The 14,264-nt window shown below is 38.8% G+C and overlaps 1 protein-coding gene across 1 annotated transcript in view; it reads right to left on the reverse strand.

Moving 5' to 3' along the window:
- The window catches only part of Gucy1b1 (guanylate cyclase 1 soluble subunit beta 1), a 44,311-nt gene that overhangs the window by 20,970 nt on the left and 9,077 nt on the right, over positions 1-14,264 (reverse strand). Inside the window, exons 3-4 of the mRNA XM_031374168.1 lie at positions 8,190-8,290; positions 5,374-5,492 (exon numbers count right to left, since the gene is read on the reverse strand). Coding sequence (XP_031230028.1) covers positions 5,374-5,492; positions 8,190-8,290 — 220 coding nt within the window. The remainder of the gene's footprint in view (positions 1-5,373; positions 5,493-8,189; positions 8,291-14,264) is intronic.

The raw sequence follows: 14,264 nt of genomic DNA on the forward strand, positions 1-14,264 counted from the left end.
AGCTCATGAGTCTGGTGACGGAAGCGAAGACTCTCAACTGAGAAGGCAAGCGCCGTTAACTGTTGAAACAAAATAGTCACAGAAAGTATCAAAATGTCATAGAACTAAATTACAGATATTGTCTTTACTGTGTGGCCTGGAATGTATCGTTTCTATGAAGGAGCAGAGGTATTATCTCACCGAAAGCATTGATTTGTAAAATATTACTAACACTCCAGAATTATGCTGAGACAGCTCAGTATGTGAAAACATTTGTCACCATACCTGATGATCTGAGTTTAGTTTCCCAAAACCCAGAGATAGAAGAAGAAACTCACCTCCTTTAAAACTGACCCACAACTTCCACAAACATGCTCTCGCATGTACACACATGTGGGTATATACTCACATACTAAATAAATACATGTGAAATCGTTAAAACAGTCGCTCTAGAATTAACTAATTCCTACAGAGTTGATAACTGGCAGTCATATATACATACAGCTTTTGAAATTCAGAAACATTTAAAGTACGTCTCATATTATATATGTGTGAGTATACATGTATGTGTATGCATACATATGTGTATGCATATATATGTGTGTGAGTGTGTCTATGTCTATGTTCTCTCTCTATCCTCTCTCTCTCTCTATCCTCTCTCTCTCTCTCTCTCTCTCTCCTGCCTTCACATGAGTGTGTGTGTGTATATATATATATATGTATATATATATATATATATATAGGATTCTTGCTAATATATTCAAAGAGAGACAGGGAGAAAAGATCTACACCCTAAGTCTTCCTTGCTTTGATGATAAGGTGAATGTGCCTACTTAAAACCTGGCAACAGAGTCTCTAGAGCTATAAATTTAGTAGCAATGTTATTGTCATCTGACATGTTTGAATGGCAGTATCAAAGTTGACATTTAAAAATACAGAAGTATATTTAATGTAAAATGAATTTACATTATATATTTAATGGATTTAATCTATATTAAATACATTAAATTACAATATATTATATTACATCTATATTTAATGTAAAGATACAGCAATGTATTTTAATGTATAGATGCAGGATTGTAGCTTGAAAATTGAAAAATAAACATAAATTTACCTTGACTACCAAAAAAAAAAGTCCAATGAATCTTCTTTTATGTGCCAATTTCAGCCTCACTTCTATCAACTGAAATACTCAGAAAAAGAAAAAACAACACAGATACATTGAGTGTATAAAGCTATAAAGCTGACTGACCAGCTAGAGCTCTGAGGTTATAAAATTGGAATGCTGCATTTCTGGGACCAAATTACCTAGAATTATCTTTAGTCTTTTAATAGCCTTTTTTTCTATCCCAATTTAACATCTTTGTGACTATCTAAACCTCTAAAATGCTTTATTAGCTGAGCACTAATGTCTACCAAGCCAAGAGTTAAGCGCGTCATCAGATAACATCTAAAGCCTCAGTACAGTTTCCCTAAGTATGCTCTAACCCATGCCTGGATTTGTGATTTTCTTTTATTCTTTGACTACAATGCATGTATAGCCTCTGCAGTGGTGGAAGATGTAATCAAATCTGGCAACCTGAATCTGTGTTTCCAGGTCATGGTCACACATTTTTCAGCTCAGAATAAACTCTCTTAATTCCTTTAAGATGGGAGCTATATTTTTCTTGAAAAGCTCTAAATGTTGCACAGCCCCACCTCAAATGGACGGTCCTTGATAGAATCATTCCTACTGGATCTGCTTATTGGAGGTTTTCTTCCTTTCTTCTTTTCTTTTTAAGCTATCGGTTCATCCCCCCTCCTGCAGCATGCATCCACTGAGTTACTCCACAGGGTCTCTGGCCTCCCATGGTTTACATTCCAGTGAAAGAAACAGGAAATGATGGTTCAGTGCCAGGACTGAGGCTGGGGAAAGCCTGCTTTGAAAGCCTGAGAAAAGCCAGCAACCACCTCGCAAGAAGGGCAAAGTTTAGACAGAAAAGTGGAGTCTTCCTGGAAGAAGCCATGGGACCTGGAAGACCGACTGACTTCACTTTGTGAATAGATAGGAGCCAGAGCCCTGTTCCAGGCAGAGGCTAGAGTGTGCAAAAAAAAAACCCAGAAGAAAGAGGAAGCCCGGTAAATAAGAGTCCACAAAGATCAAGTGTAACTGCATGTTGTAAGGGGGATTAGAGGTGGAGAGTGTGGTGGGAGAGATCCTCTGCACTGCCTTAAACCTGATATGCTTCATACTTCCAGCAAGGGCTCAAAGACCACAAGGATAGGATGAGTTTATTTGCATTTTAGACAATTCATCAGAGTAAAGAGAAGAGACTGGAGAAGTGAGGAAGACTGTTCAACCTCTAAATACAGGAAGACCTTTCCTGGAAAGGTTCAGAGAAACGTCAAAAAGGCCGAGGTCTCCAAAGCCAGCACTTAGGATAAGTTCAAATATTTGGTTGTTAATTAAAATTAGGGAGTGAAAAAAGAAAGAAAAACTTTTGAACTCTCTTTATGATGAAGCCCAGTTCACTCTTTGATTGTAGATGTACATTGTGAAGAGTGTTTTATTAATAGATGCTGGAAGAAAAATGTTATATGTAAGCTAGGATCTTAAAACAATCTGTGAAAACCAGGTGCTTTGCTTTACAGCAACAGACACAGAAAAAGGTGCACTGAATTTCTATTTGTTAGACTAACCATAACAAAACCACCTACTCCTATGTAAAGTATTATCTTAATGTAGTAAATTTGTCATGATAGTAGACAGTTGGAAGACAAAAATCTACTGTTCAAAAGTAGGAAATAACAAAAACTTTATAGTTTCTAAAATTTGTAGTTTTCGGTCTTACTCAAGGGGACACAAAATGAAATTATATTTAATTTAAAGATGTCAATAGAGCTTTAATATTAAATTATAAATGATAGATTTTCTATTCTTTTGCATCATCTTTGAAACTGGGTGAGTTACCTCTTAGATCATTTCCAGTGTGAAAGTTCATACTGGGTGCTGTGGTCAAGTGAAAGGCCATGACTGGGAGGCCACAGGTGAACCTACCTCTTTTGTTTTGCTAAATGGGCATTTTGACAACCTAAGTTGTTAACTTCCTACCTTCTGATAGACTTGCTCTGTCTTCAGCCTTGCTCAGGGAATCTTCCTTTAGTAGTGATAGTGGTTAATGTGTAGACTGTGACTGTTCAAGGTCCTAAGAATACTCCACTTTTGAGTCACTTTGCCCAGCCCTCACTGTGACGACCATGTCGCTGCTTCCTCAGCTCAAGGAACATCACAAAAGAGGAGGGCAAAGTGAAGGTAACAGTGGCCACAGGATGGAGAGGATGGCCATAAAAGTTATTTTCTGAGCATGCCAGGCACACTGTACTCATCATCTCACAGAAGCTGAACGTGTGAGTATCCAGTCAGGAATGCTGAAGAGGACTAGGGCCCTGGCTATGCCAGGAGAGTTGTGACTCTTGTTGGTAGCTGAGGTTGCTAAGGGAAAGGACATCACTGTCTTCAATGATGTAGCCACTAGCCATGCCCATGGTGGGCAGTCTTGGATAAACTAGTGAGTCAAAACCAAACTAAAACAGAAAGATACAATGGCAGGATGAAGACTTGTTAGGAGGAGTGGGATATTGGTGGAGATGGAGGAGGCCTGAAAGGGTTGGATGGTGTTAGCAGTGTGTACTACATAATGCACAAACCATCAAGTAATAATTAAGCTTTTACAAAGTGTTGAGGACCTAGCATGTCTATAGTTTGAGAGCACATAAAAACACCTCTACAGTGAGCTGGAAAAATAAGGACAGGTGAGCTAAAGAAATGAACAAATCTACTGAAATCTGTGATCTGTTGTGCAAATCTTATCATTGAGAATGACATTAAAATGGAGAGCTATTGGTAGTTGAAACTTCAGTGGTGGGGCTAAAGTCATGGCTCAGTAGTTGTGGGCATTCACTCCTCTAACAGAAGACCAGCATTCAGATCCCAGCACTCACATGGGTGGTTCACAAATTCCTTTAATTCCAACTTGAAGGGATCAGATGCTCCATTTTGGCTTCTGGGTACCCGAATGCATGAGTGTATGCTTACACACACACACACACACACACACACACACACACACACACACCATAATATTTTTTTAAAGTCTCTAGTAAGGTGACAGAGTCAACAAACATACTCTAAAAATGGACTTTATATTCAAAGAATCTAAAATCCCTCCAACGCTTTGAAATCTCAACATTCAATCCACTTGAAATAATCAATTTAAACCCCATCAGATTGACTTCAAGTTTAGTAGCTATTTCATTTGGAAGGGGCAGCTTTCTTTGGATAGCAGGACTTTAGTAAGTCCACAGCTGGAGTCTATAAACCAGTGTTCATCTTGATTTAATGCTGCTTTAAGTTTATAAGAAAAATGTCCCTGTGTAAACAACAGACATTTTGATTAAACACCAGCATTCTTATTTTGGCTGTTAAATCAATAATGCAGCTGGCCTTGGAGTGGTTTACATTCTCTCAGGACTGGGCTTCAGTTCAGCTGGGACTGCGCTGACATCACTCTCCAGCAGGTCTAGCCTCTCTCAGCAGTCAGGTTGCAAACACTCTTTGTAACCCAGCTCCGGGATGCTGAGCATTCACACCTTCATTCAGAGGGTCTCACAAACACCAGAGCTCAAAATAGCACAGGCAGGCCAGAAATAGCCTCTGTGCCAATGGGGAATTTACTTCGGGCAGACATCTACTGTCACTGTCCAGTGCTGTAAGATAAAGGTGGTGGTGTTTGGTGTTTGTTTCTTCTTACTTTTTTACCAGAGACCAACTTTGAATTTCCTCATTTCTCTCTCTCTCTCTCTCTCTCTCTCTCTCTCTCTCTCTCTCTCTCTCTCTCTCTCTCTCCTCTGTGTTAGATCAACTGATTTGGAACTCGAAGGCAAAGCATCAGTTTTCCTAAGTGAACTTGAAGCCCCTGCTGCCTTTTCCTAATAAGGAGCCCAGGCAGTGCTTACTGAGTGCTCATACACTGTCCAATGAGAGCTTATATTTAGGAGTACGTTACAATTATATATTGAAAACAGAAGACCACACTAAATTAGCATATTTAATTCTTTCTTAAAGGCAATTGAAGAAGGTCACGATAGAGCTTGTGGCCTTTAAGAGAATACTAATTGAAGGCTTGCACATTCAGAGTCAACAACTGGAGACTATGAAAAATATATGATTGAAAATTCTGAAATACATGTAGTAGGATCATCTAATAATTAGACTTTATGTGAGAATGGTTATTACAGTTCCTCTCCAGCAGCAAGACACTCTTGTCCAGTTGGCTAAGTAGAAGTATTTGAGAACTCAAATTTGTCAGCAGGCACTGAGAGCTTTCACGCTCAGGACATCAAACTTCTCACCTGCAAAAACTCCCTGACATTAGATCCCAGGACACGCAAGATGGTATCGTAGCCAGACTCTTGGCAGAAGACGAAAAACATCTTCCCAAACATCTGCAGGATTTCGCCAGCATTGAGGTCTGTTTTGTAGATGAAAAGGAAAGAACAGGCAGAAGACTATCAATGAGAACAATAAGTACAAGTGTATATGAAAATGATTTAGAATACCCCCAATTATTGTACAGTGTGAACATAGACTAAGAATCTCTGATCAACATATTACAATGAAATCTGAGAAGACTATATGCTAACATGTTAATGGTATAAATCACATCATTAGGGATGTAACCATTTTCTCCATGTACATACTAACATATGTTTAATAGTTTTGATTATATATTTAGTATATTATTTCTTTAAAAAAATGTATTCAAGTCAAGTACACAGCATCAGTAAAATGACTCTCTGAAGTTTAGTGACCAGACTTTGATGCCCAAGGTCCACATGGTGGAAGGAAAGAATTGATTCTCAAGTTTTCCTCTGACTTCCACACATGTGATATGGTGCATAAACATCTGTATAGTGAGTGTGCACACATGTGTGCATGCACGCGCACACACACACATAATAAAGGTAATAAGATATTTTGTTGCAAAATAACTTTTCTTTATATAAATATGAATATTTAACTACTCTTGCATACAGTGTAAATCCTAATATTCTGCTTTTTCTTAGTAAGTAATCATTAATGTTTCCTGAAATTTATGTGTGTACTTTTCTTATGAATTTTGACTGACATCTTATTCAATGTGAGTACAATAATTTATTCAATGAATCTTTTATTGAGAAGATAGACCTTTTATTTTTGTTAATATAAGTAATTCTAGGAAAACCACTTATGCATAAATCTTAATAGGAAGCAGACCTCATATATCTTCAGTGAAAATTCCTTAACAGTGCGAGGAGGCTGGACAAATGGATTCTTTGGCAAAGTACCTGTCTCACAAGTGTGATAACCTGCACTTGGATCTCCAGTGCTCTTATTACAGCCAGATAGAGTGGCTCCGGCACTGGTGGGTGGGAGACAGGTGGATCACTAGAGCTTGGTGGCCAACCAGACATCCAGCGAAACTGTGAAGTCCAGGTTCAATGGGAGACCCTTTCTCAAAAAGTAAGGTGAAGCGACTGCCCAAAATGTGAAGCATGAAGTCTAGATCAAATAGATACACCTACAAAACTACTACCTAAGGCTCAGGGTTCATTTCAGAAGAGGGACCAGAAAGACTGTAAGATCCAGAGGAATAGAGAATTTGCTGTGAGATTATGTTTCCTCAATATGTCAGAAACTGCATTGACAAAATCTCACCATCATTCCTGCCTAAACAGAACAGGAGTAGAGCAAGAATGACACCATTAGACATGTTAATGTGAATGGGTGGGGGAAGTTCCTGAACGTTCAGCCTAGGACAAAGTACTTAGTACAGGCAACTAAGAATGCTAAGATCAGAAGGAACAGTCTGTCCCACAGAAGAGCACACCAATTGATTATTTAATACCAAATTATCAACCTTGAAAACATGGACATACAAGTAACATTATATGGGCTGAGCAGGTCGTGCTCATGGATTTAAGAATAAATATGTTATATTATATACAATATAGGAACATATATATTCTTATACATATAAGAATATATATATAACATATATATTCTTAAATACATACATAAATGATAAACAAAAATGAGGCCATGGATTAGAAGAAGAGAGGATGGGGTGTATGTTGGAGGGCCTAGGGAAAGGAAACACAATAGAGAAGTGATAAAATTATAATCTCAGAAACTTTTTAAAATATATTTTTTAAAAATAATAACAATTGGCAAAAACACCTGAAACTGTCTTCTGGTCTCTCATGTGCACATGGACCCAAACACACATGTGATTCTGTATATGCACATGCATACAATCACATATACCTTGCACATAAAAAAATAAATTCAAAAATATATTAATTCTATGAATATATTAATAGTTTGAATTGACCTTGATAATACAAAAATATCATCATCCCTCAAATTTGCCTTAATTTATTATTAAATTGAAAATGTGTGTTATTTTTTCCTTAGATCTACTCTTGACCCAGACAGATATTTCAGTTTTGCACATTTGAAAATCAATATTTTAAAAGTTTACTCTATATGTTCTTTCATAACTGCTATTTGTTTTTCTTTTTATTAACCATCCAGTAGTTTTGTTTTTGATTGCTAAGTCCTGCAAAGTAGAGGTAAGATTTCTTCCTCTTACGTGCAGACACCAGTCGAGGTGTATATTGTCCCCTGGAACATTAATACTCAGAACAGCTTTACTCCATGAAACCCGTTTGAATTATATTTTTTTCAGTCATGGGTCTTATCTGTGAATTTCGTCAATAGATTGCTTCTCTCTTTTTGCTAGTGCTTCACATAGCTTAGTACTATAACACACATTTGAAAAATAATGTTTCCTGCACACTACATTGGAATGCTCACTCTATGGTTGATGCTGAAGTATTGACAGTTGTTTTTTGTTTGTTTGTTTGTTTTGTTTTTCCCTCCATACGAGACCTTGTACAGGATGGGGGGGTGAGGTAGGAGATTTCCTACTTTTGATTTTCTGTTTACCCAACAGCTTATGCTGAAATGGTAGGATTTAGCATAGCCACAGCCTATCATCAAACATCAACCCAGCACGGCTGTACAATGAAAACTTGCATAATGGTACACTGTGGTCTTGGAGCACACATTCTTTTATGGTCCCATGTGTGGCTAACACAGAGAAGGAAATTTGTTTTCAACCTACTGAGGACTTTGCTTGCAGCAGCCACCAGGTCGTATGTTTTGGAATCATCATATATTATTCTGACAAGAAACTGTCCTTCTTCATCTAGCTGCGCCTCTTTTCTGAAAGAAAAGGGAAGAGTGATGGAGAGCAAAGTTAAAATAAGAGCATCTGTCGAAATCATGATGGTGTAAATAAAAGATCTATGTCTGAAATAGGATTGTGGAGGCAAAATTGTTTAAGTCGATGCAGTATATATACCTAACAACCCAGTGATTTTGGAGGAACTGACATATGCTTCTCTCCAAATTAAAACAATACATGCCATGCATTTTAGAACTCTCATGAATAACACACTGCAATGTAGTTATGTTTAAATTGGGAAATAGTAAATATTTATTGATTCCCTATAGGTGTGGGGCACTGTGCTAGGAACTGGAGATGCAGACATTAGGGAAACAGTCTGTAATCCTCTTATCTTGGAACAAATACACTCTAGGAGGAGAGGCATGTTCTGGTGAAAAGGTAGGGAGTGGACCAAGAGAGCCAGCAGGGTATGTGAGCAAGGACTTCCATGTAGGAGATTGTTTAGGTAGATAACACAGCCTGCTGAAACTGGGCTGAGGGAGGGTAGAGCCTCTGGATGACAAGAAGGTTTCTGGTCTGAACATCAGTCATCAGTAGCTGGCTGGAAATGGCTGTCTGAGATGTTCTGGGGTGAGAGCAAGAGTTATGTTTTAAACACATCAGGTTCAAGATGCTGAGTGGATTGGTCAAGTCTTCTCATATATCTTTCACATATTAAACACAGTAGCTCAAACCATGCACAGTTAGTGTAAGAAAATGTTCTTTATCATTTCTGTACAGCCATCAGGAGTCTATAAATACACTTATTTTGATAGGATTTGGATTCCTTTTTTCAAGGAAGTGTCCAAGCAGCCGAGAAAGCCATCCTTCAAACACTGCTGGGTGGAGAAAGCACTGACTAGTTACCAGACAGCTGTCTCCACATGAGATTCACACACAATGTGGAGAGCCATCTCTGCCTCAGCTCACCTCACTTGAACCCCTGTACCCAGACACTGCCGTTTTCAAGGTGTGCCCCAGGCACTCTTCCCTCAGGACCTGTTCTGTCATAGCTGCTGCTCTCTGTTTATTCAAGGGAAATCTCCCCAGTTGAGTCGTGTCGTCTGCATGACTTAGCATGGAAACATTTGCAAAGATTTTCTATGTTCTTCAGAGCATGTAATTTATGATTTTGCTGTAATTATGCATAGCTGGGAAATTGTCCTAATAGTCACAAGGCCCTGAATCCCATTCCCTATACCAAGAAAGCATGATTTCAGAGCTCAGAATTTATTAGTTGGGTGAAGTTAAACAAGTCACATATAAAACAATGAACATGAAAACCTAGCTTTTCTAAAATGAGAAGCTGAATGTAACTGGCCTCCTATGATGAGAATGACACAGTCATGTGACTTTATGTTCAAAGCTATTACAGCAGAACATATTTATTAAGATAGTGTTTTGTAATTTGCATTCTCAATTATTGAGCTATATGTCAAGTGTGACCTTATTCTATGTTCCAAGCATACATAACTATCAAGTGAAAGGAACATAGTTCTCTGAAGAGCTTACATCTTTTTAATATCATACATTGCTACAATATGGAAAAATGCTAAACATTTGCTGTACAGATGTGCACTCTTTGATAATGCAGTGATTCAAGTTAGATGTTCATATTGCTTATTATAAGAATTCATAAGGCACAGGGAAGAAGAGAACTAAAAATGAAATAATAAGCTTCCCTTAACCTGAAATAACTACTCTTGGTACTATATCAAGTTTTTCACACTTGAATATGTACTGCTTTTTAATGCAGCTAATTTCAATGTCATCTTAGATGGCTATCTTTTTAGTTCAACAAATTACTCTTGGGTACCATGACTGTACAAATTTGCATTGTTCAATTACACTTTAGTCTTGGCAGTGAGGTAGAGTGCTTTTATTTTCTTCAACAAGTATAAATAATGACATTACAATGAATATATTTGTAGCTAATTGTATTTTTATATAGAAACAGAATAAATTCCTAAGAATGGAATCGGCTGTTTTGAAAGTTATGACTATGTCAATTTTGTTATTTTCCCAATTTTCTTTTTATTGTGAACCAACACTAATGTCCACATGGGAATTTAGAGACATCTGATCTAAAATATACTAATAAAATATGCATAAATGTTAATCACGTCTACAACAAAATATATGCTAATTCACTATAGTCACCATGTTCAGTTCTTTCAAATGAATTAAATCAAGTCATATAATTTTTCATAATAAACTTAGTTTCTATAAAACACCCACCAATCCAAAGTAACCCTAAATGAGTGAGAAGTATCCACACTCCATATGCAGGAAACAGAGAAGCAGCCTTTTCCAGAGAAATCAGCTAAGCTAGGGCCAACCACCAACCAGACCCACATCTTCTCTGTTTATTGAAACAAGTTCCTTTATCTCTTAAGCATTCATTCCTAAAATGATCCTTGGTCAGGCTCCCTGGAGGGGCTAAAAACAAAGTAAGCAGAGTGCAGACCAGGAAGTGTCCTCTTGTGGAAATGTCATGCTGAATTCCTTTGAATTATTCAGACACTTAGAACTCCTTATTTGCATTGATCTCTGAAGCCTTAGGGAATATCCATTTGCTTGTTTTCTTTTTTATTCCCTGCCCCAGACATTTTTCCACACATATTCCAGGCCTTTCATGCTCTAGGCTCTTCTTTTAAAGCATCTTGGTATGTCAATAAAGAAAACTATGAACGATACCAGCCCTCATTGCCTAGTATTGTAATTGTAGAAAGAAGTAGTATGTAAAAAGTGTTAGCTGGGCAGTGGTGGCACAGCCTTTAATCCCAGCACTTGGGAGGCAGAGGCAGACGGATTTCTGAGTTTGAGATCAGCCTGGTCTGGTCTACAGAGTGAGTTCCAGGACAGCCAGGGCTATACAGAGAAACCCTGTCTCGAAAATAAAAAAAAAAAAAAAAAAAAAAAAAAAAAAAAAAAAAAAAAAAAAAGTATTAAATTCCATACTATGTCATAGCATGGTATATGTTTCAAGACAAGAAGTCAAGGTAGACAGAATAAGAATGGGGGAGAAAGAGATAACAATGAGATTCCACATTCCATACAGTGGCATTGGGGTCTTCAGGGATGATGTGCCACTTGGGACGTAAAGAGATGCAATTGCTGTCTGCCATCATTCACCCAGCCTGCTGGAACCACTACTCTCCTCTATGCAGCTAATCCATCATTTCCTTCTGTATTCATTGAAAACAGTAACTAGTGAATCGCAGACGCCCAAATGTAGTTGGATAATAGATTAACCTGAGCAGAAACAAGTATGTGCAAGGATGAAGTAGAGGCAGGCAGTACAGTAGGCATGTGCAATGATGAAGGAAAGGCAGGCAGTACAATCTGCAGCGCTGCTGGAAATGTCCTGTCCGTGTTCAGAACCACTCCTACATTCCTCACAGATTCCTATTGAATCAGGTTTCTTCCTGTCCAATGTCTTAGTCTCCATGTGGTACACAGAGGTGATTAATACCTCCACCCCTAGTGCTCTTCATGATGGATCCCCCCAACACTCCCAGTCAGTGTTCTTCACTACATACCCCCTCTAACACCACCAGTCATTGTTCTTCATGACAGATCCCCAAAACTCTAAATAAGTACTCTTTATGCAGACTCCCCAAGACCCTCAGTCAGCACTCTTCATGAAAGACCCACGATATTACTAGGTAGAAACTTTAATGGCTCTCCTGCTTCCATTTCTGCTAAAGATTCTCTCTTTCTCCATAGTTTGGGAGATTTTTTTCCTCCTTCAGTTGCTACTGACTGAAATCAGAGAAGGTAACCAGCAAATATAAGGAAAGTTAGGAAGCAAATTAGTAGATTACATAAGCAAAATACATAATTCAAGCTATGGAGCTTTAAAGGCTTCATCTCTCACATTCTTGCCTCATAACACTTAAACTTTTAAAAGTCAATATCGAATACACATATCTCTATCTATTAGATGTACCATTTCTAATAATTTAACATTTATTTTTTATATGTAGCATTTCCTTGGAGCTTGAATTACCCAAATACAGGTTCTCTCACCATCTTTCTAGACTCAATTTTTCAAAATCCTCTTAGCATTAACTTTGCTCAATTTCTGCATCACACGAGTAGCCACAGGCTTCTCTGGGATTCATAATTTGAAATTTTCCCTAACATTAAATATTTTTGACATACTTTTATTTATTTTGCTTACCTCCCTTATATTTGTTCATTTTTTTTCTAAATAATGAGTCAGAAGTCTTTCTGTACAGCCTGTGCAAAATAAAGAGGTACAGCTCTCCTGTATGTAGCTGGGCTAGTCTGAGGGGGTCCACTCATTTCATCCCATGCCTTTTGCAGAGCACAATGTAAACCTCTCCTGCAGTCACTGGGATGGGACCCTTAGCACAATCAGCCTCTGTCTCACCCAGAGGTACAGCAGTTGAAGAAGCAAAATGTGAAGGCCACAGGGGAGGGAGAACGAATGTCCAGGGGAAGAGGTGAGAGGGGGAGCAAAGCAAAGAGGAGCAAGAGGAAACATGCAGGGGAGAGGCAAGAGGTTCAACAACCAACTCAGAAGTCTCCATTCTGCATAAAAGAAAGCTGATCTGCCAGTAAAATTTATGAATTGTAATTGGTAAAAGCAAGATCTCTTCCCTTTAGAAGACAGTCTTCTATGTGACTTAGAATAGTGATTAAATTCTCAGATGGGGACAAAAAGATAATAGAATCATATGTTCACTGCCACAGTAATGCATTATAGATAGGTGCCATATTTGCCCTAGAACAATTCATTTTCTGCTCACTCTTGCTGGTTGATAGACGTTTGAATGTAAGCCATTTTTTCATATCTACTAGTTACCTCCAAAAATGGGTGCTGGGTAGTTTTATCAGAATAGTGTTTGTGGGTTGTCTGAAATGCTCGCCTGCTAAATATATGCATGTACATTTTAAAACAAAGGAAGGAATTACTCAAATCTACTTTCTCATACATTTCTACTCACTGTACTATAAAACAATCTATCCAATATAACTTTATAAGAACATATTTCATGTTTCATATTAAGAATATTTTGTATGACTTCAAGAAAAAAATAATCAGATATATAATGTGTCAAAATGGCCAAACATCATTTCTCACAACTCTGTTTCAGGAGCTTCCTCTTGATGTTGTGTATGAACAACACGGTGATTGACTCCACATCCCACCCTGAGCTGCTGCTACGGTGCCCAGCAAGTGTACTCCAGGGACAGACAGTTTGTGCCTTTAGGTAAAGAAGCTTCCCATGGAGGTCTCAAAACAAAGGTGCCTCCAAATGCCACACTTGTCAGACCATCCAACATCCCCATGTGCTGTAGGGTGCTTGGCAGTGGGGAAATAAAGTGAGAGAGACCCGCCTCCTGCCAGAGCTAGGGAGACTTGATGGACACCACGGTGCTGCTGGACCAGTTACCAGGCAGTGTTAGGCCTCCGACCCCGCTCCTGGGCGGAGGTGGTGGGGGGCACAGTCTTGGCTCCAGCTCTCGGATGTCCCAGACTGATGTATATTCGCGGAAGAGCTGGGCTCTGGCCCAGGGCCTAAAGGAGAAGGGTAGCTCTAGTGGTTTACCAGTGGCAAGGAGAGAGTCTGGCTAGCTCAGGAGCGCTAGTTGGTTTGGCTGGCAGTCCTGGCTGGAGCCCTGGGAGGCTTTCCTGCAGGAGATTCCTGCAGGAAATTAGACGAGGCTCTTTAGCGGAAGGCCTAAGCCATTGTTCCAGCACTGTGAGTCGAGATGAAAGGAGGCAGTCCATGGTTTTAGAGTTTTATTGTAGAAAATAGGGAGATAGACAGAAGGCAGAGACTGGTCATGACCACATGGAGAGAGGGGGAAGAAAGGGAAGAGAGGAAGCAAGAGGTGAGAGTAAAGATAAGAAAGAAAGCAAGAGCTTAAGAAAGAGAGAGGGAGAGAGAGAGAGAGAGAGAGAGAGAGAGAGAGAGAGAGAGAGAGAGAGAGAGA

This window comes from Mastomys coucha, unplaced genomic scaffold, assembly GCF_008632895.1.
Source record: "Mastomys coucha isolate ucsf_1 unplaced genomic scaffold, UCSF_Mcou_1 pScaffold16, whole genome shotgun sequence".
NCBI classification, from domain to species: Eukaryota; Metazoa; Chordata; class Mammalia; order Rodentia; family Muridae; genus Mastomys; species Mastomys coucha.